General features: G+C 49.8%; 2 protein-coding genes across 2 annotated transcripts; one reads left to right on the top strand and one right to left on the bottom strand.

Moving 5' to 3' along the window:
• Positions 1–1,597: 1,597 nt before the first annotated feature.
• NT5C3B (5'-nucleotidase, cytosolic IIIB) lies at positions 1,598–9,963 on the top strand. The gene is made up of 9 exons (XM_049860926.1): positions 1,598–1,758; positions 2,001–2,099; positions 2,682–2,751; positions 2,836–2,882; positions 4,633–4,718; positions 5,290–5,379; positions 6,708–6,870; positions 7,753–7,953; positions 9,030–9,963. The coding sequence occupies exons 1-9, from the start codon at positions 1,747–1,749 to the stop codon at positions 9,162–9,164; spliced, it is 903 nt and encodes a 300-aa protein (XP_049716883.1). The 5' UTR covers positions 1,598–1,746; the 3' UTR covers positions 9,165–9,963.
• A 2,661-nt stretch (positions 9,964–12,624) lies between these two features.
• Positions 12,625–22,072, bottom strand: FKBP10 (FKBP prolyl isomerase 10). The gene is made up of 10 exons (XM_049861094.1): positions 21,517–22,072; positions 18,505–18,650; positions 17,780–17,969; positions 17,518–17,663; positions 16,762–16,951; positions 16,226–16,371; positions 15,400–15,592; positions 14,763–14,905; positions 14,321–14,484; positions 12,625–13,880 (listed from the first exon to the last, which is right to left on the bottom strand). The coding sequence occupies exons 1-10, from the start codon at positions 21,759–21,761 to the stop codon at positions 13,695–13,697; spliced, it is 1,749 nt and encodes a 582-aa protein (XP_049717051.1). The 5' UTR covers positions 21,762–22,072; the 3' UTR covers positions 12,625–13,694.
• Between the last annotated feature and the right edge of the window lie 123 nt (positions 22,073–22,195).

The raw sequence follows: 22,195 nt of genomic DNA, 5'->3' as shown, positions 1-22,195 counted from the left end.
TGTATCTGTCAGCCGTCTGAATGTCTTCTTTGTGGAAGTGCCTGTTCATAACCTTTGCCCATTCTTTAATTGGGTTATTTGTCTTTTTGATGTTGAGGTTTTACAGTATTTTCTAGATTTTAGAGATTGGACTCTGATCGGATATGTCGTAGCCGACAATTTTTTTCCCAGTTTGTAGGTTGTATTTTTACTCTTTTGGTGAAGTCTTTTGATAAGCATGAGTGTTTGATTTTTAGGAGCTTCCAGTTATCTAGTTTTTCTTCTGGTGTTTGTGCTTTGTTGGTTATATTTTGTATTCTATTTATGCCATGTATTAGGGCTCCCAGCGTTGTCCCTATTTTTTTTCCATGACCTTTATCATTTTAAATTTTATATTTACGTCTTTGGTCCATTTTGAGTTAGTTTTTGTGCATGGTGTGAGGCATGGGTCTTGTTTCATTTTTTTGCAGATGGATATCCCATCATGCCAGCATCATTTGTTAAAGACTGTCTTTTCCCCATTTAACAGACTTTGGGCCTTTGTCAAATATCAGCCAGTCATGCGTCGATGAATTTACGTCTGGATTCTCAATTCTGTGTTCTGCTGGCCTATGTATCTGTTGTTGTACCAGTACCAGGCTGTTTTGACTACTGTCGCTGTGTAATAGGTTCTAAAATCAGGTAGTGTGAAGCCTCCCACTTTGTTCTTCTTCTTCAGTAATGCTTTACTTATCCGGGGCCTCTTCCCATGCCATATAAGTTGTTTTGTTTCACCATCTTGTTAAAAAATGTTGGACTTTGGATCGGGATTGCATTTTATCTCTAGATCGCTTTGTGTAGAATTGACATTTTTACAATATTCAGTCTTCCTATCCATGAGCAAAGTATGTTTTTCCACTTACGTAGGTCTCTTTTGGTTTCTTGCAATAGCGTCTTGTAGTTTTCTTTGTATGGGTCTTTTACATCTCTGGTCATATTTATTCCTAAGTATTTTATCTTTTGGGGGGCAATTGTAAATGCTATTGATTTGATGATTTCCTTTCTGAAGTTCTCTTTGTTGGTATAGAGGACTCCAACCGATTTTTGTATGTTTATCTTGTATCCTGATACTTTGCTGAAATCTATTAGTTTCTTGTGAATTCTTTGGGGCTTTCTGTGTATAAGATCATATCATCTGCAAATAGGGATACTTTTACTTCTTCCTTACCAATTTGGATGCCCTTTATTTCTTTTCCTTGCTTATTGCTCTGGCTAGGACCTCCAGCACAATGTTGAATAAGAGTGGTGATAAATGGCATCCTTGACTGGTTCCTGTTCTCAAGGGGAATGCTTTCAGACTCTCTCCATTTAGGATGATGTTGGCTGTTGGCTTTGTATAAATGCCTTTTCAAATTTGTTGGAGCACCATTTTTCATAGTATATTCGTAATGATTCTTCTAATTTCAGTTGGGTCTGTTGTGATATTGCCCATCTCAAGGAAATGGCCACTCTTGCCAGGATTTTTGCTCCAGAAAGAGAAGCGGGTGCCCACTCAAGGCCCTATGGCAACCCAGCACTCCCACATAACCTCGAGTTCTTGGGACCCTCACCCTTCTCAAAATATAATGCTCAAGTTTTCCTAGCGCACGGCACTAGCCCCCAAAGGCGGCCTGCGCCCTCGATCTTCCCCCAGTTCCCCCACCCCCGCCTCCTGCCGGGAGGCGACGCCTGCGCAATCGGGTCGCCGGGCGGACGTTGTCCCTGGGCCGCAGAGCAGGCCGCAGCGCAATGGCTGACGAGGTAAGGCGGGAAGGAGCATCCGGGGTGGGGCGGCCCCCGACCCCCGGGGCGCTCCGAGGCCTCTAGCGGGCCGCTTCGGTCCTGTCGCGCCACCCCGGCCTGTATCCGCCCCAAGCTCCGCTGGAGCCCTCTGCCCCCTTGCGCACCCCGGCCCGGCCTCGCAGGGGTGCTCAGCGAGTCCAGGGCTCCCCTTTGGCCCCAGCCGGTGCCGGGGTCAGCTGTTCTCTCGGGTCTCGGGACAGGTGAGCACCCTGATGAAGTCCACGGTCCTGATGCGGCAGCCCGAGCGGGTGCAGGAGATCGTCGGCGCACTCCGCAGGGGCGGGGGAGACCGGTTGCAGGTACCGCGGGGGGCGGGGGGTGGCAGGGGTTGGGCCGGGTCGGGGGCCGGCCGGGGGGCTTCCTGCCCGGTTGTTTTCTGTCTCTGTTGCTGAAACCTGCAAGCCCTCTGCCCCTAGAAATGGCCAGGGATCTGAGGACAAGCTGGCTGGTCGCCTGTTTTGCCTTGGGGGAAGAGTCCCACCTGGCCTAAAACCTGATTTCAAATTTCTGAATAAGGTCACGCTGCTTCTCTAGTTAAGACAGAAAGCACCTCATACCAATACCTGGGACCTTATCTTCCACACTAGCCCTGGCCAGCCATTCTCCAAGAAAAGTTGCAGATGTAGAGCTGGGCCATAAAGGTGGAGGCACCCTGGAAGGACTGTGTGGTATTGAGATGGGTGCTAGTGAGTCAGAGGCTTCCTGATTCTTCAGCATGCCTCCACACTGGAGAGACTGGGCCCTCCTCAGCACTCACATGTACTCACTAGGATCATTTTTCCCTGTCCCTCTTGAGCCATCCCTCTCCAACTCCCTCCAGGATTAGGCCAGGCCAGGACAGAAGGAACCTATCTGGGCATCATCTCCCTTTTGCATTTTAGGTAATTTCTGATTTTGACATGACCTTGAGCAGGTTTGCATATAACGGCAAGCGGTGTCCTTCTTCTCACAGTAAGTCATACTAGCTTGCCTTGTTGGGCTTGACAAAATGATGGCTTCTGAGGAGCTAGTAACAGGAATTTTATGTTTTTCCAGATATTCTGGATAACAGCAAGATCATCAGTGAAGAGTGCCAGAAAGAGGTGGGTTACTCCCCTTCTTTGCTCAGAGATGACTATCATATACCACTTCAAAGAGTTCCTGGTTAGGACCACAGATTCCAGAATAAAGACATTAGAAGATTAACATTCTTCTATTGTTACCGGTAATGCTCAGCTTTTCCTTTTGACCAAGACGTGTAATGATTGATGGTGGGAATATGGACGTTATTCTTACTGTTAGCTATGGAGTTTACAAGAGACTTTAACATGACATTATTTAATTCTCCCTGCAACTCTAGGAGGTGGGTAGAAGTATTCATTTTTTTTCTTTAAATTATCCTACTTTTAAAAATTTGAATGCAGTTAACTTAGAAAAGAAAGAAATATTTTTATGAAACCATGAGTTTGATGGACTAGTTTTCCTTTTGTGACATATATTAAAATGACTCTTGAAGTATTAAAGCAAAAAATTTGTTCATCCATGTACCATCTAAAATCATCTTGCCTAAAGGTCATGGAAGCCCCATAGACACATCCAAACTCCCTGAGGGACCAATTACTGGGCTGAGGACTGTGGGGACCATGGTCTTGGGGACCATCTAGCTCAATTGGCATAACATAGCTTTTGAAAAAAATGTTCTACATTCTACTTTGCTGAGTAGCGTTTGGGGTCTTAAAAGCCTGTGATTGGCCATCTAAGATACTCTGTTGGTCTCACTCCTTTGGGAGCAAGGGAGAATGAAGAAAACCGAAGACACAAGGGAAAGATTAGCCCAAAGGACTAATGGATCACAACTACCATGGCCTTCACCAGACTGAGTTCAGTACAACTAGATGGTGCCCGGCTACCACCACTGACTGCTCTGACAGGGAGCACAATAGAGAGTCCCGGACAGAGCTAGAGAAAAATGTAGAACAAAATTCTAAGTCCCAAAGAAAGACCAGACTTACAGGTCTGACAGAGACTGGAGAAACCCCAAGAGCATGGCCCCTGGACACCCTTGTAGCTCAGTAATGAAGTTACCCCTGAGGTTCGCCCTTTAGCCAAAGATTAGATAGGCCCATAAAACAAAACAACACTAAAGGGACACATCAGCCCAGGGACAAGGACTAGAAGGCAGGAGGGGACAGGAAAGCTAGTAATAGAGAACCCAAGGTTGAGAAGGAAGAGTGTTGACATGTTGTGGGGTTGTTAAACGATGTCATAAAACAATATATGTGCTAATTGTTTAATGAACAGCTAGTTCTGTCAACCTTCATCTAAAGTACAATTTTAAAAAAAAAGTACCGTTAAAAAAAAGAAATCATCTTGCCTATCACCTGAGACAGTGGCCCAGATTTTGGGAAACAGATCAGCTCTTGCTGATTAATTGGTTCTTGATGGTTCTTGCTGGTTAAACCCGGATAACTGAGCTAATTTGTAACAACAACAAATTCTAGTAACTCTCTTCTCTGAGAGTAAAAGCTCCTTATATTGTTGACTCTCTGAGACCTCACTCTCTCAGGGTGAGTACAAAGGAATGACCAGCTCTATAGATCCAGGCACTCCCTGGACTTTATCAAATGGGTTAGTGTGAACCTGTTGACTAGTTATGGTTGAAGATGACGGGAGAGAAGAAACTTGACTCTTGTAAGTCGTGTGTCCACAAATGAGAACTTCAAGAAAACTTATACTTTCTCACCTGAAGTTACTTCTTCTAAGTGATTTTTTTTTTTAATGTTAAACTATAGGACTTTGGTGGGGAAAACTTGACATGGACTAATGGCTTTTCTCTTCATGTGGATGTCCCAGCTAAAGGTGCTACTTCACCATTATTACCCAATTGAGATCGATCCAAACCGGACCGCCAGAGAGAAGATACCTCATATGGTGGAATGGTAAGTAATGGTGGTGAAGAAAAGCTCCTGAGTCCTTCAGATGGATTGGAGTGGGGCTGGGGGAGCTGTGAGTTTTAATGAGATGAGAGGCTTCCCTTACCTTATGGAGGGCATACTGAATGCCATTAGCCCAGCTATTAGAACAAACTACCCAGAGACACCCAGGGCTAATTATGGCTTCTGCCAGAGTAGGGGTCCTCAAAGAATCCTTGGGTTAAGTTTGAGGCTCCTGGGTTTCAGGGAATAAGTACATTGGGGAAGTAACCCTCCCATAGAAACCAGCATCACTGTACAGGGCCCCACTTCTCTAGAGGGTATGGGTCATGGAGGAGGAGATACAGAAGAGCTTTGATTTAAGCGGTTAAGTCACTCGCCTCTTGTCTCTCTGTTGTTTTGTTTTTCAACCTCTTCCTTTTAAGGACAGCCTTAGTCCTTCAGGAAATGGTTCTGTGAGAAGGATGAGGCCTCCATTGTCAATACCTGCAGAGGGTTCTTGGCTCCATAAAAGGAAAGGATACTTTACTTCCTTCAGTGATTTGAATTTGGGGCTTTGTGGGATATCTGCTTCTAGGTGGACCAAAGCTCATGATCTTCTATGCCAGCAGAAAATTCAGAAGGTTCAGATTGCCCAGATGGTGAGAGAGTCCGATGCAATGCTAAGGTAAGCTTCGTGCTCTGGAAAACATTTATGCCAGGTTATTTGAAACTGTTATGCTTACAGATGAGGCTGGGGAGAAGTGGCAAGGATAAGTTACTGGGAGCGTCAGAAGGGACATGGCAACATGAGCAACTGATATGAAAAGATCTTGCTTTTGCTCTCTGGATACAACTAAAGGATTTTCTACCCTGGGGTGCTTCCTAGGAGGCAGTCTGCTGGTAGTGGATGTAGTGTGAGTCTGACCAGGGCTTCATCTGAAATGGAGTCTAGCTCATTTTTCACAATGGTGAAAGACTTTGGGGTTCCCAGTGGTGTAAATGGTTAAGGGCTTGACTACTAGCCAAAAGGTTGGCAGTTTGAACCCACCCAGAGATGCCTCGGAAGACAGGCCTGGCGATCTTCTTCTGAAAGGTCACAGCTTTGAAAACTCTATGAGCAGTTCTACACTGCACACGTGGCGTCACCATGAGTTGGAATCAATTTGATGGCAACCAACAATAATGACAACATGATGACTGGTGTTCTTTACTGAGACCTGGTCGTTGGCTAGGCTGGGACCCTGGATCGTCGGTAACCTTCACTGAGCAGCTCTCCCTGCAGGGCCCTCTTCTGGAGGAGGATGGGGCACATAGAGGAAGTTATTGGCAAGGGCTGTCCCCAAGGATTGTGTATCCTAATAAGGGAGAGAGGCTAGTGGGTTATTCCTCAGTGAAGATGCCCCAGAATGGATGCCTACTCTCTGCCTCAGCAACCCCTGCCCCAGGTATCTGCCCAAGGGAAATGAGTGCATATAACCATTGTACAAGTACAGTGTATACTGTACATTGTATAAAACACGTACAAGGTGTTCATAGCAGCTTTATTCATAATAGCTGAAATCTGGAACCATCTCAGTAGGAAAATGGATAGTAACAAAGAATGAACTGCTGGTAAATATAAACCGTGGATTAATTGCAGACATTATATTGAATGAAATAAGCCAGATACAAAAGAGTAGAGTTAATATGGTTCCCTTTATATGAAGTTCAAGGAAAGACAAAGCTAATCAATGGTGACAGGACATCAGAATGGTTTGGTGGTATTTACTGGGAAAGAACATGAGGGAACCTTGATCTCGGTAGTGGTTACAAGGCTGTAAACATACATAAAATTTAATTGCTATGAACACTTAAAATTAATGCACTTTACCCACTTTCTTGTATGTATTTTAGACCTCAATTAAGAAAAATTTTTTTAATTGGAAAATAAGTAATCCAAGTCGATAAATAACAGCAGAGGCAGTGCTTCTGGTTGTCATTGTGCCGTTTCAGAATTCATTCATTTCTTTTTAGGGAGGGATACAAGATGTTCTTTAACATACTCTACCATAACAACGTTCCCCTTTTCATCTTTTCTGCGGGCGTCGGTGATATCCTGGAAGAAATTATCCGACAGATGAAAGTTTTCCACCCCAACATCCATATTGTGTCTAACTACATGGATTTTGATGAAAATGTGAGCCAAGTCTTGTTTGAGTTGGGAATGGAAGAGGAATGGGAACCATAAGCCAGGGTGCTTGGCTCAGTACATCAACCCTAACTTGGGGAAGGAAGGGAGAAGGACTGCATGCTGGTTTCTTTGCCCTCAGGCAATTATTTTTATTTTACTATTTTGTTGTTTTGACAGCTAAAGACAGGTTACTTTTGAAGGATTCTATCTTTGGTGTTTGGAAGACAGCCAGCTCTCTGCCATGGGGGACCTAGTTTCTGGTAGTTTGTGGGGTATCCCAGCCCCCTTGTCACTGTCATGGGTTATGTGCTATCCTAGGTACTGAAGGGCTTGGCCTTTGACTTGTTATTTCTAGAGCCGGTTGGCTGCTCCAATGCAACCACTTCTGACTTCTTTTCCTTAAACCAATGGCCAGAATTTTTATCATTTTGACCAGAGGTTAAGACATGGACTGCAGCTGAGGGTTAGCATACTTGTAACCCAAACAGCATATATCATGCTTTATACTTTGACCAGAGTAGATGATATTTGATAGACCTTGTTAGTTTAGACCAGGGTTTGGCAAAATTTTTCTGTTAAGGGCCAGGTAGTAAATATTTTAGGCTTTGTGGGTCATACAGTCTCTGTCACAACTACTGAACTCTGCCATTGTAGTGCACAAAAGCAGCCATAGACAACCAATGAACACGACTGTGTTCTAGTAAAACTACAAAATCAGGGCAAATTTGGCCTACAGGCCATAGTTTTCCTCTAGTTTGGACTGTAGTAAAGTTTTGGCCTTATCTATGGCTTTCAGAATTCCCTTTCCTCTGTGACAGAGACAGTGGAAAACTGGCCATATGTGGATCCCTGTAGCTCTTCTGTCTGTCTCTCGTCTTGGTTGTTTAGGGTTTCCTACAGGGATTCAAGGGCCAGCTCATTCACACATACAACAAGAACAGCTCTGTGTGTGAGAACTCCAGTTACTTCCAGCAGTTTCAGGGCAAAACCAACATCCTCCTGCTTGGAGACTCCATGGGAGACCTCACTATGGCCGACGGGATTCCAGATGTGGAGAACATTCTCAAAATTGGCTTCCTAAATGACAAGGTGGGTAGTGGACCGGGGCTTCCTCTCTTTGCGTCTTTCTTCTCCTTCAATCCCTGTAATAAATGCTTATAGAACACCTACGTGCTAGACAAAAAAGTGGTGCAGTCCACACCCCAGGGAAACGCCCGTTAGATTGCATCAGGGATGTGACCTGAGCAAGGGTGTTACCTCCCACCCTAATCCTCTTTAACCACAAGCTGAGATTATGATTTATGACACATAGGAAAATCACAAAATGAAGGACAATGACACAACCCTGGGAATCATGGCCTAACCAAGTTGACACATATTTTGGGGGGACACCATTCAATCCATGACACCAGCTGTGTGCTCACCATGTACCATGACACAGGAGTTCAGAGAAAGAGTGATGCTGGGCACCTAATCGTAGCCAGCATTTACTGAGCGCTCACTGTCAGGCTCTGCTCTAAACACTTCACGTACATTATTAACCCATTTCATCCTTCCAGCAACCCTCCCAGGTAATGACTTTTGTCTTCCCCATTTTACTGATGAGGAAACTGAGGCAAGGAGGCTAACTAATTTAGATCACCTAGCTCAGAAAATGGTGAGGCTGAATACCAGTTCTACTAAATCATACGTTTGAGGCAGTTGCTATGGGAGATGGCAGTATTCCGGATGTGGGTTTATAATGTAGGGAAGGAAAATACAAGGACAGACCAGAGACTGACGGGGAGAACATTATGGCCGTAAAGCAGCAGAAAGTATGGTAAATTTAGAAGGCTGTCAGCCCTTGCCCCCAGCCAGGGGGTGCTGAATTCACCAGAATGCTCGAGCCTTGTAAAAATTCAATCCAGGTAGATTAGAGGTAACATCTGGTTTTTTGGTTTTAATCTTTGTTACTGTCCTTTGACGTTGACCCAAGGAATAATTGGAGCAGTCCGTGCCCATTACCCATTCCTGTCTTCAAAAGGCAGGTCCTTGTAACCTTAAACTCTTCTTGCCTGATTCTTCAGCTGGGGACTTGTGCTCCAGTGCCCTCCTCCCCCAGCCCCAAGGCTTGAGGGAGCAGAGTATTTTGGGACCTCTTGGTTTTCTTCTGTCACCTGGGCCAGGTGGAGGAGAGGCGGGATCGCTACATGGACTCCTATGATATTGTGCTGGAGAAGGATGAGACGCTGGACGTGGTCAACGGGCTGCTGCAGGACATCCTGCGCCAGGGGGACCGGATGGAAATGCAGGGCTCCTGAGCGCACAGGCTGGGCCTGGCCCACGGGCATGAGGAGGAGGGGGCGCCTCACCTGAGGAGCTCCACTGCGAGCGTTGCTCCTGCCTGTGTGTCCAGAGGGAAATCCAGGGCAGCCTGTTGCTGCTGGGCCCGTGCCCCGCCTCCCTCCTTTCCGTTAGCACCTTCCATTGTGTTCACCAGACTTAGGGGTGGACCCACCAGGTGGGAGGGTAGCAGAAGCTTTGGAAATGAACCGTGAACCTGCAGGATGTTAGCACTCTACTGCAGAGGCCTATCTAAGGTATGGCATGTATGGCTTGCGCCACTTGAAGGGGTGGGGTGGGGAGTGGGGGTGGCTCCACTGAGCGGTTTCTATGAACCTGGTATGCCCCAATGTCCTTCCTCGAGCACAGTAGGCACATGCCCCCTCAAGGGGGCAGAGAGGGGCACTTACCCCAGGCACAAGTCCAAGGGCGTGCCAAACCAGGGAGGGAATGACATTCTGAGGTACCACAAAATAAAAGGGACCCACAGAAACAGCCAGACAAGACGGGGTAAGGCGTCTCTGCTGACGCTATCAACATCTGCTCATCTTGAAATGGGGAGGGGGGTGCAATCTAGAGATTGCCCTAGGGCGCTTGTTATGGGCCTGCAGGGACAAAATCTCAGTGCTTGCCATAGGTGCTATTTTCCGTAAATATGTCTCTGTGAGGGATCATCTAGTCCAGGAACTTTTGTTTCCTCTGAAATTTTTAAATACCGGAACTTGTTCTTCAAACAACTGTTAACATGTGAAACAAATCAAAATAAAAAAATGAAAAAACAGCTGTTCTGACCCCGGAGGTGTGTGTCTGTGTTGTGGGAGCAGAGCCTGTACCTCTTTGACCCTTGAGGCACAGGAACCTCCAAGAAGCCTCTGAACTCTGCAGAGCACAGTTTGAAAACCACCGATTAGCCCAGGAGACCACCTGAGCACAGCCAGAATATATCTGTGGGGATTAGGGTGGCTGGGGTGGAGCTGAAAGTTTCTGACCTGCAATGGTTTGGCTTTATTCTGGGGCAGCTGCTAAGCTTGAAATTCAGTCTGGAATCAGTTGTGTTGAGGCAGCCAAGTCCGTAATCTTAAAGGGGGGCTGTGACCAGGGACCTCAAGAGAGAGCTCTGTACAGTCTCATCTTTGTTTTAAAGTAATTGTTGACTATTCGGTCTCATATAGGTGATTTTTTTTTCCTAGATTTTTCTTTTTCTTTTATCGTGCTTTAAGTGAAAGTTTACAAATCAGGTCAGTCTCTCATACAAAAACTTACACCTTGCTGTGTAACCCTAGCTGCTGTCCCCCTGATGTAACAACACACTCCTCCTCTCCACCCTGTATTCCCCATGTCCCTTCAACCAGCGCCTGTCCCCCTCTGCCTTCTCATCTCACCTCCAGAGTCTACTTGAGCCAAGAAGCTGGCTCCACCAGTATCATTTTCTGTCTTATGGTCCAGTTCAACCCCTGTCTGAAGAGTTGGCTTCTTTCAGGAATGGTTCCAGTCTTGGACTAACAGAGGTCCGGAGGCCATGACCTTTGGGGTCCCTCCAGTCTCAGTCAGACATTAAGTCTGGTATTTTTATGAGAATTTGAGGTCTGCATCCCACTGTTCTGCTCCATCAGGGATTCTCTGTTGTGTTTCCTGTCAGGGCAGTCATTGGTAGTAGCCAGGCACCATCTGATGGAGTCTCTGGTTTATGTGGCCCTTTCTGTCTCTTGGGCACATATTTACTTTGTGTCTTTGGTGTTCTTCATTCTTTTTGCTCCAGGTGGGTTGAGACCAATTGATGCATCTTAGATAGCCGCTTGCTAGCATTTAAGACCCCAGACTCCATTCACCAAAGTGGGATGCAGCAGGTTTTCTTAATATATTTTGTTATACCAATTGACATATAGGTGATTTTTTAAAGGAGAACAGTACTTAAGGGTGATTTTCATTATTTTTTGAGCTAGTTTGTATTTTATCTTCAAAGTGACCTCAGGGCTTAGTTTCGGTTCAACTTTTTTTTAGGAATTTGAAGGTCTGGTCTACATTTTTCTCCCATTCAATCAGGGTCCATCTATTGTGGCCCTGATTGGAATGGTTGGTAGTGGTAGCTGGGCACCATCTAGTTCTTCTGGTCTCAGGGTAGATGAAACCGTGGTTCTTGTAGACTGTGTTGTAGATTCTCTAGGGCAGTTTTTGAAGGAAAAATTAGAACAAACAGTTCACCTGGCATTTTCTTAGCCTGGCCTCTTTCAGAGAAATCCGTCCCCCTCATCTTCTTGTAGAGGATCCCTGGCTGTTGGAAAGTTGTGTTTGTAGGTCTGTAAGGGGAAGGTGATAGGAATGTTAATGATACTGAGTGCCTGCTGTGTGCCAGAACACTCTGGGCGCTCTGAGGCCTGCTGTTTCATTCTCCTAGTGACCCCATGAGCAGGTGTAGTTCTCAGTTTGCAGGTGGCTCAGAAAGGCTGAGTAACTTGCCCACACTCCACAGCTAGAATGAAGATATGAGCAGGAGTGTTTGTGACCAAAGCCCGGGTTTTTTCTTCTGCCTCATGCTGCCTCCACACTGGCCAGCAGGCATTTCACTGCTTCAGTTCAGAGCTGTCCTGTCAGGTTTCTGGGGGGAGGGGGTGGTCACTATCTGAGGCTGGATTTGTAACTACTGTCAAGGCCTTGAGGAACTTTCTGGATGCGTTGGGGTGAGGGAGTGTGACCATGGGAGCATTCATGTCTTGGTGGATCCTGGGCAAGAAGTCCGTGCTTGTGGGGGCGATTCAGTGTGAATCTAGTCCTATCATTTTCCCACTCAAGCACCTGCTTCACGTCCACGGGCCATCCTGTCTGTGGAAGGCTTGGGCCATCTCCCTTGCACTGGCCAGAATCCAGCTAGGTAGGTGAAGGTGGATGGTAAGGCTGGCAGCTGAACTGACTCCTCCCCCAAGACCCTGTGGAGATTTCAACTCAATTACCTCTCCTTCTGGCAAGAGGCAGGTTGGGCAGGTGGTAATCGCCAATGGCCAGGAGCAGGGAGAGGTGGACATGTTGTAGTATTGGAAACCATCCATGTGAAAAGGTGTAATTCAGCCTGTGTGGTTTAATTTAATCTTTGAGCTTTGTGTCTTGTGTTTGGGGTCAAGGGCCTTGTCTTTCCCATTCAACTGCAAGTTTGGGGGACAAGGATCATCTCTCCATGCCTCCCTACAGGCTCCTCTCCTCTCTGGACACTTATCCCCTCACCCCTCATCCCCAGACCTGGGCTCATTTTCCCCAGTGAGGCCCCCAGGTTAGGCCTGAGGCAGAAAACCTGAGAGAAAAGGCCGAGACCTCAAGGACCCTGCCTCCAGCTGATGAGGTCTTGGGAACAGCCTGGTTTGTCTCATCTTTCTTCCCAAGTCTTTGGCTTTAAAGCAGCCCCCCCCCCCACCAAAAAAAAAAAAAAAGACCACATCCTGAGCCTTTTGGTTAATCTTTTATTTGGCACAAAGGAGAAGGATCTGACTCCCACCCCTCAGCCCCAAATGAGCCTCTCAAATTTATCCCAGCACAAAACCCAAGGATTCTATAGCCCTGAAACCCATCTGAAGGAGCCCTTGTGGCACAGTGGTTAAGTGCTCGCTGCTAACTGAAACGCTGGTGGTTTGAACACACTAGCTGCTTCATGGGAGAAAGATGTCGCAGCCTGCTTCTGGAAAGATTACAGCCTTGGAAACCCTATGGGGCAGTTCTACTCTGTCCTGTTGGGTCACTATGAGCCCGAATTGACTCATGGCAAGGGAAGACCCATCTAAGCAGGATTCCTCACACCTCTCCTTCATTTTCTGCCTCTTCCATGGACCCTTCGAGAAAGGAGACTTCTTTAGGGATGAAAGGCCACACAAAGTCCAGCCCTCACCTCCAGCACCCTGGGGTCATCTCACCTCTATTGGATGCAGTGAGATGGGGGAGTGGACAGGGTGAGGTAGGGTTGCCCTCCGGGAGCCACCCCCTTCCCTAGGAACCAGCCAGAGCTGAGGGAGGGTGATGAGGGGTCTTCCCAGCCCTCATCCACACTCTGGGGGAGCTGCCACAACAGAGGAACGGGGGATGGAGGCAGAGAGTTGGGGAGAGCGAGGAGAGGTGTAAATAACGGGCGAGTCTGGGGGAATAAATCAACTCAGTCTCCTCAGTGTCTGGCAATGTGGTGGGGGTGTGGGTGAGGGGCTAGGCACTGTCCAACCCCTAAAAAAAAAAAAAAATTTTTTTTTTTTTTTTAATCCCTAGACTCCACTAATTGTCAGACTGGCTTTCTAACTCCAAAAATCTTTAAGGAGTTTGGGGTTGGAGGATAAAAATGGAATAGAGGTCTGCACTGTGGAATTTAACCTATGGCTACTGGGAAGACCAGCATTGGCTCCTCTGGCAACTTTTTTCATGGCTCCCAGACTTTATCTCGGCAGAGGGGAGTGACTGTTCAAAGGTCAGTCCCACTGCCCACTGTCCCCTAAAACGTGGGCCTCTGCGTTCGAGACCAGGCCTGGGCTTCCTGCCTTTCAGAGCTCCTCATGGACCAGCTCCTGGTCTTCGTCTGACTTCAGCTTGAGTTCCTCAGCGGTGACCTTGCCGTCATGGTTGCGGTCCTGGTTCTGGAACATGTCCCCTATGGTTTTCTCAGGGTCCTGCCCAGGCATGAGGCGTCCTTTGCCTTCATTCACTTGAGCCTTGATGAAGGCGGAAAACTGGGGGAGGGAAGAAGTAAGGGGAAGTGGGGAGTGAGGGTCACAGCTGAGCAACTGCGACCTGGGGAAGGGCCCCCAGGTAGAGACTAGAGAGGCTGGGTATTTTTTTTCAGGCTGCCCCAGCTCCTCCCCTCCCCACCTCAGTAAGGACTGGGAGGAGAGGAGCTGGTGCTGGGGTCCTGAGCTGATAGGAGTGGGGCCAGGGTGGAGGTGTGTCATGGGGGAGTCAGCACCGGGCCAGGGCTGCAGGGGACTGGGGTGCACAGGCGCCAGAAGGACAAGGACATTAAGGCACTGTGACTCAGCACAGAGGCAGGGACATGGAAGCCGGGGGTGGCTTAAGCAGGATGGTGGACGTGCACTGCGTTATTGCTCAAGGGCACCATGCAAATGGGCTTCCTGGCGGGGGCATGTGCATGGGCATGGAACTCCTCACCCACCTCCTCCGGAGGGACCTCTCCATCTTTGTTGAGGTCCATGTCTTCAAACAGGTTGGCTGGAGGGTCCTCGTGCCACACAAACAGGTAGCCTGTGGGCAGCCCCTCCTCCCGGGACACCAGCTCTACCTCAAACAGCAGCACAGCGCTGCCAGGAACCCCCCGGGCTGAGGGAAGGAGAAGAGAGAAGGAAGGTGTCCTAATCAGACCAGAGTCTGGACTTGACTCCTCAGCCTTCCTCGTCTGCTCCCTGGTCCACAGGCCTCAGTAAGGGGAATTGGGGAGAGAGTGTCCCTCCCCAACTTGGGAGCTGAAGAGAGGGGCATAGGATGTTTACAGAATCATCCTGAAGGGTTTTCTGACTCCTTCCATCAGCCATAGAGGCCCAAGACAAGTAAGTGCAAAGTGGACGGAACACCTGCCAGACCAATCCCTGCCCTCTCACCTCCGCTCTCCCCATGTGCCAGGTGCGGGGGCACCACGAGCTGCCGCCTCTCTCCCACACACATGCCCTGCAGGCCTGTATCCAGGCCTGTGATCACCTTGTTGGCCCCCAGTGTTGCCTCCTGGGGGGCCCCGTAGTCATGGCTGGAGGAGAAAACAATTTCCAGGTTGGCGCCAGCCCGGCCTCTGCCAGTTCACACTCCCTTCTCCCACAAGGGCCAAGATGAGCCCTCGCCTCCCTAGTCCCTCCTCCTGGTGCCCACCCCCCAACACAGCAGTGCCAGGCCTAGCGGAGGAGCAGAGATGAGACTCCCAGTTTCCTCTTGCCACTGCCCCTGAAGCGTGGCCTGGAGGCCTCATCTCTCCCTGCTCGTTTCCCCTCCATGAAGTGGAAGTAGCAGCTCTCCCCCAAGGCTAGTTTCCCCTCCCCTTCCCCTGCGGAGTAAAGAGTTTCATCTCCTGATGCCTCCTGTCTCCCTCACTGAGATGGGGAACCTATGGACGAAGCAAGAGTCTGGAAGCTCCACCAGAGACTTGGGGATTGACGGGGTGGGGAGCAAGAGTCAAGGGTACTGGGAGGAGGACTCCCTCGCCCCTGTCCACCCGCCTGCCCAGCCCTGGCCCTGCCCTGGACCCACGACGAGAAGAGCCTGGTGCCATCCAGCAGAGAGCAGTTGTAGTGGTATCGAACAAAGTCTCCAAGTTTGGAGGTCTCGTTGCAGGCCTCCGGGGGCCGGAAGATTGTCTGGATTTCCACTGGATCTGTAGGGTTGTGGAAGTCGATGACGTGGACATCGAAGATCAGCACAGCGGAGCCAGGGATCTTGTCTCCTGAGGCCAGAATTCAGGAGCAAGTTAGCTCAGAGGTCTAGGAGGGGCTGCCCAGTCTCTAAGCTCTTCCTCACCCTGGGGTTTCAAACCAGGATGGGGTGGGATGTTTGTCCACACAGTCAATTCTTCTACTGTGCTTTTGTTGGTGGTGGGGGGGAGGCGGGGAGCAGGTGGGGCAAGGAGCATTCCAGTTTAGAGAGCCCTTTTACACTCTCCTTGCAAATTCCCTGTAACTGGTGAGCAAAATGATTAGTCCCATTTTATAGGCAAGGAAACTGAGGTGCCAAGCAAAGCTGGCTCTCAAAACTAGATCTCTGCATCCCAGGGCTACGCCGCTGTTTCAGTTCTTCCATACCCATCCTCCCTCCCCTAAGCCAGAAGTCAGCTGTCCTTCCCCGTATGGAAGGGGAGAACTGGGAGGACAAGACGGGACTGCCCCTGGAGAAGATGGATGGAGTCTGTGGCAGGAACTGGGTGGGTGGCCTGATACAGAATGTATATACTTTTATGAGGGAGAGGGGCAGAGCAGTGGCTGGATCCCACCGTGGTGGGGGCGGGGCACAGGCTACACTGGGGGGAGGGTCAGTGAGCGGTTCAGAGGAACTGAGGTGGTGGTGGTGGGAACAACCCTACCGGTTCCATTCTCCCCATAGGCAAGGTGGGGGGGGATGGTGATCCTCCGGCGCTCCCCCATGCAGGCGCCCTGCAGCCCCTGGTCCATCCCGGGGATGATGTAACCCTGCCCGATATAGGTATTGTAGGTGTGGTTGCGGGAGTAGCTGCAATACAAGGTGGGGAGGGCCAGGAGGGGGGGTCAAAGGGGCCCCTCCCGCTTCCAGGCAGCTTAGAACCACCCCACAACAGCTGTCTGGGATGACCCCAAACCAAAAAACCAAACCAGCTTCCACTGAGTCAATTCCGACTCACAGCAACCCCATATGTGCAGAGTAGAACTGTGTTCCACAGGGTTTTCAATGGCTGTGATCTTTTGGAAGTAGATTGCCAGGTCTTTCTCCGGAGGTGCCCCTGGGTGGGTTATAAACTGCCAACCTTTCAGTTGGTAGTCAAGAGCTTAACCATTTTGCCAGCACCTGGTATTTCTCTCCCTGTCCCGGCTTCTTCTGCCCGACCCCCCCAGCCCCACCCACCCTCCTCAGGACTCTCCTGACCTGGAATCAAAGAGGGTGCCATCCATCAGTGAGCCGTTGTAATGATAACGCATGAAGTCCCCAGCCACGGCTCTCCGGACACAGCCAGGGGGCAGCTCCAGCGTCTCCAGCTGGACAGTGTCCTTTGGGTTGTGGACGTCGATCAGCAGGACGTGGAAGACCAGGGAGGCCTGTGGAGGGATCACAGTCCCTGGGGGAGGGATAGGGCTTGAACCACACAAGTAGGGAGCAAAGCGGGGCTCCTTCTCAACTCAGGAAAGCCTGTGTAGGCACCATGCAAAAAGGTGCTGCCCCTGCTCTCCAGAACCCTTTCCTTCCATGGCATCAGTGGCCCTATTTCTTGCTCTCCCTGTGAGGCCTGAGCTGGGTTTTCTTCAGGGGCACTACCAGCTCACACTGAGGCTTTGTGTAAATCACAATAACGCACCTCTTCTTAGCTAGATAGGAAACGCTGGTGGTGGTGTGGTTAAGAGTTATGACTGCTAACCAAAAAGTCAGCAGTCCAAATCTACCAGACGCTCCTCAGAATCCCTATGGGGCAGTTTTATTCTGTTCTACATGGTTGCTATGAGTTGGAATCGACTCGACGGCAACGGATTTTGGTTCTTAGCTAAACAATCACCAAGGGCTAGATTTCATCCCTATTTGCTCCTTGGCTGGGTGCCCCTGTGCAGTGCACAACCTGGACAACTGTATGTGGCAGCCCTGGTTTTCCCTCTTGTGGAGAACCCCCCCTCAGTCCCTGCCTCCCTTTACCATAGCCTTTCTCGCCATAGGCCAGGAATGGAGGGATGACGATCTTCCTTCTCTCTCCAGGACACATGCCCAGCAGCCCCTGGTCCATGCCCTTGATCAGCCAGCCAGAGCCAACGTAGGTGTCATAAGTGCCGCCCCTACTGTAGCTGCCGAGAATGAGGTAGAGATGATATTGTTGGGGGTGGGACAGGCAGGATGCGCCCCACGTTCTCCTCCGTATGTCGTAGTCCCCAGCACCTCCGGGCTCCCCTCCAGCCCTTACCTGGAGTCGAAGGCGGTGCCATCCAGCAGTGTGCCATTGTAGTGGTAGCGGACAAAGTCGCCGTCCTGGACCATACGGGGGCAGTGGGGCGGGCGCAGCAAGGTGCTCACTTGTACAGTGTCTGCCTTGTTCCACACATCCAGGAGCACCACATCAAAGTAGAGGGTGGCATCCGGGGGAATGAGCCCCGCTGTGAGGACAAGGGGGTCCCACAGGGTGGGGGTGGACAGGGGGTCCGAGAGTCCTGCTTGGCCTTGCTCCCCACCGCCTCCAATACCCCTTCTTCTTAGCCATTTTTGGATGAGCCCACCCAAAAAACCAAAACCAAACCTGTTGCCATCGAATCACTTCCGATTCACGGCAACCCCATGTGTTAAAGAGTAGAAATGCTCCATAGGGTTTTCTTGGCTGTAATCTTTCCTGCAAGCAGATTGCCAAGCCTTTCTCCCGCAGTGCTGCTGGGTGGGTTTGAAGTGCCAACCCTCAGGTTAGCAGTCCATCACAAACCACTTGTGCCACCCAGGGCCCTCTTACACCCCTTCCTCGCATCCCAGGAGCACAAGACCTAAACTCTAGTTCCAGACATCCCACTCTTCATATTGTGCAGTGTGACGCTGGGCAAGTCACTTGCTTCTCTGAGTTCCAGTTTGCTGACCCAGGGGTCCCTGATTCTGCCTCCTGGTGTCCTCCATCCGCACCCTGTGCCCCTCCTCAGCCCTGCTCACCCAAACCAATGCTGCCGTAGCCCAGATGGGGAGGCACGATGAGACGTCGCCTTTCGTTGACACACATGCCCATGAGGCCCCGGTCCATGCCGGTGATGAGGCGCCCCACGCCCACCACAATGGCCACCAAGGTACTTCGGTCATAGCTAGGGGAGGGAAGAGATGAGATACAGTGGCCAAAGCTGTGCACGGTTGCCACATGGTTCCCTCTGCCCATGGTCCATACATGTTCAGGAGGCACACAGACAACATTCACGCACTACTCTCCTTCCTACACCAGGTGTGGGGCCACGTGCTCCTCACCTCCTCTTCACGTCTCCCTCCTAGGTCAGCCATGACCTCCCCACCCCCCTCTTAAGAGGATGGGCTATTACTAAAGGGAAGCCCCCAAGAAGGCCAGGGGCTTTTACTACCCTGGAATGGGGGGCAGGCAGGCCTGTCCGATGCTACTATTTGCTGACAGCAAGGGGTGTAAGTCCAGCAGGGCAGGGAAGGGGAACATTTATTGAGCGCTTACTATATGCCAGATTAGATGCTTGGTTTTTACATTCATTGTCTTATTGAATCTTTTCTCCCATGAAGTAGGCATGATTGTTTTCATTTTTCTTATGAGAAATAATAAAGACTTGAGAGACTAAGTGACTTGCCCAAGGTCACACAGCTAATATGTGGTCTGTTGAACTCCAAAGCCCAGGCTTTTGCCATGGCACACCATTGATTCTCCAAGGAAAGGAAGGAGAAGCAGCATTGGCCGGAAGTGGGGATGGGGATTGGTTTTAAATTTTTTTTTAAAGGCCCATTCTAAAATTGCCATAGCTTTTCTTTTTCTTTTGAGGTACATTTTAAATTTATTTTGAATTTTCAGAAGTTAAGGAAGGGTGGAAAATTTTTATTTTGATCAAAGGAGATCATGGGTTAAGAAAGTTTTCCAGGCTCAACACTGCATGAACCTGGGCCCAGCCAGGCTCCCAGAGTCCCACCAGGCACATCCCCCAACTCCCAACCCTCGTCCCACTCCTAGAAGTCAAGGGCTCTGGCTGTATTCCTGGCTATTGTCTACCAGAAAAACCAAACCCATTGCCATCGGGCCAACTCTGACTCGTAATGACCCTATAGGACAGAGTAGAACTGCCCCACAGGGTTTCCAAGGCCGTAATCTTTATGAAAGGAGACTGCCACATCTTTCTCCTGAGGAGCAGCTGGTGGGTTCGAACCGCCAACTCTTCAGTTAGCATCTGCGGGCTTAACCACTGGATCCTTGGCTACTGCCTAGACCTCACTATACCTAAACCACTGAGCGGGTTTCATGTCTGGGTCGCTTCCTTCACAGTGCTTTTGTGGGCACTGTGAGGAGTTTTTAAGAGTTAAAAATCATCAGGGCATAAGGTCCCACCAGAGACAAAGCTCATGCGTATTGAATCCGCGGACGGCCAGGTGCCTCATGAAGCTCACTTTAGTCATCATCTTTATTATTATTATTAAAAATACTTTTATACATACATACAGAAAAGTGAACATACATAGCTCACTGAATTTTCAGAAACCAACAAAGCCATTGCAACCAGCATGGCAAACAGAGCATTGCCACCAGCCCAGAAGCCTCTAGTCACTACCTCCTCCCAAGGGTAAGCACTTCTATCACTATAATTTTGCCTGTTTTTAAATGAAATCATACAGTATATACTCAGTTTCTCGCTTCTTTCACTCAATATTATGTTTGTGGGATTCTTTTAAGTTGTCACATTTAATAGTAGACTCTGCATTCTCATTGCTATATAGAATTCCACTGTGTGATCTACCACAATTTATTTATCCATCCAAGTGTTAACGGGTATTCAGGTAGTTTCAATTTGCAGTGATTCCTTCGTTATCTTGTGTGAGTCCTAACATCAGCCTTAGGAAGTAGGTACTGTTTTTATCTCCATTTTTCAGACAAGGAGAAAGTGAACCTTAAAGGGGTAAAACAGTTGTCCACGATAATAGGCAGAGTGGTTTTGAACCCATGGTCTTGGGCTTTGGAGTTCACGTTCTTTCCCAAAATGCTACTTGCCTCCAAAGTTATGTCCACTAATTTATTTGCCATGGGCTGAGCTGTGTTTTGGGGACGGGTCTAAGAGGTACTGACTTCTTTGGGTGTGATATGGGGTTTGTGTGTGGGATGGGAACCCAAAGTTTACCCGAGGCCAGTGCACAGCTCTGTCCTGCCCGCACCAGCCTCAGAGGACCAGAGGTCTGGAGCAGACCAGAGAGATCCGTTTTTCAAACCCCAACGTTAGCAAGATGGGTGATGGCACTGGCCTGGTAGAGCTAAGATGGAGGGAGAGAGGGAGGGAGGAGTTGGGGGAGGGCAGACGGCCTGCAGGACCTGGAGAAGAAGGCAAGAAAACCCTCCAAAAAGCCCAGGGTGGCATGTTCAATCATGTGACATGTAGACAGAGGGCCCCTGCAACCAGCTATGCCCCGCTCTCCATCCTACCGTCTTATTATAATGTGCCCCCTTAACTCCCACCAGCTGCTAACCTCCACCCCCCCTAAAGTTCTCCCTCTTCTCCCAACGCAAAGGTAACTGAAAACAGGGAAAGAACCAGAAAGAGTGTCAGAGTAGTGGGAAGGTAGGGGGTCCCAGGCTGAGACCACTTGAGGATTCCCATGCAGCAGGCACCATTCCCTTCCCCCCAACATTGTAGACAGAATCCCCCACCCTCACCAAAAGCAACGGTAAATGAACAGAGCAGTTCACCTTGATTATCAAGTACCCTGGGAAGTGAGGAGCTTGTGTGAAAGAAATCGGAGTCCTTTGAGAGATAAAGGTTTGTAACGGGGAGTAGGGAGTGTCTTTGGGGAGATGGGTGTCTGGGAGTCCCCAGAGATGCTGTGTTTGGTGTTAGGGGGTGATGGAGTGAGTGCCTGGATGCAGAGCTTAAAAGGGGCAACAGGGGACCCCAGAACTGAAGAAAGGCTGGCAGGGCGCTCAGGAAAGGGGGTGGCGAGTCTGGGGGCGCCAATCATTACCTCGAGTCAAACTTCTTGCCGTCCTCGAAAGTGCCGTTGTAGTGGTACCGCACAAAATCCCCCATCTGCACCTCCCGGGGACAGGCCCTGGGGATGTGGTACCTCTCGATGACCACATCTTCCAGAGGGCCCCCGGCCGGGCTGGCACGGCCCTGCCCCCTCCCCACGGCCTGCACGAGAAGCAGCAGCAACTGCAGCAGGGGGAGCCGGCGGAGGGTGTGCCTGGGGGGGCCCGCGGGGAACATGGTGCCTGGAGCTGGGTCGGCCGGCAGTGAGGACGAACTAGGGAGCTGCCGCGGCCAACCTCCTTTCCCCTTCTTCCCAGAGCTAGCTCCCCCCCTTCCTGTCCTCCCTCCCACCCCCGCCCAAGCTGGTCCACGTGGAATGGGGGCTGGGGACACTGAACTGGCTGGACAGCGTGGGGTGGGGGGGTGGTGGTGAGGGTAGGACGAGAGGGCAAGGCTGAACGTGTTAGAAACCGAGAAATGCACCACAAAGCACTCCGGCTCCCCCACCGCCAACTCCACCCGGGCCGGGAGATCTGGGGCCCGGCGGGGTAGAGAGGCTCAAGAAAGATGAGAAATCTGAGCTAACGCCCGAAAAAGGAAAAAAAAAAAAACACAAAACTTTCAGTGTCTTTTTCCGGATGCCCCGGGTCCTAAAGCCTGGCTGAGGCAGT

This window comes from Elephas maximus, chromosome 19 (genome assembly GCF_024166365.1).
Source record: "Elephas maximus indicus isolate mEleMax1 chromosome 19, mEleMax1 primary haplotype, whole genome shotgun sequence".
Classification (NCBI taxonomy): Eukaryota; Metazoa; Chordata; class Mammalia; order Proboscidea; family Elephantidae; genus Elephas; species Elephas maximus.
The sequence above is the reverse complement of the archived record's forward strand: the minus strand, read 5'-3'. Positions and strand labels throughout refer to the sequence as shown.

Coding starts and splice junctions, on each gene's coding strand:
- NT5C3B (XM_049860926.1), top strand. Junction 2,752..2,835: donor GCGGTGTCCTTCTTCTCACA/GTAAGTCATACT, acceptor ATGTTTTTCCAG/ATATTCTGGATAACAGCAAG. Junction 2,883..4,632: donor GTGAAGAGTGCCAGAAAGAG/GTGGGTTACTCC, acceptor TGGATGTCCCAG/CTAAAGGTGCTACTTCACCA.
- FKBP10 (XM_049861094.1), bottom strand. CDS start 21,761: ATGTTCCCCGCGGGCCCCCCCAGGCACACCCTCCGCCGGCTCCCCCTG. Junction 16,952..17,517: donor CTATGGCGAGAAAGGCTATG/GTAAAGGGAGGC, acceptor TCCCTCCCCCAG/GGACTGTGATCCCTCCACAG. Junction 14,906..15,399: donor GGCACCAGGCTCTTCTCGTC/GTGGGTCCAGGG, acceptor TTTCTCCTCCAG/CCATGACTACGGGGCCCCCC.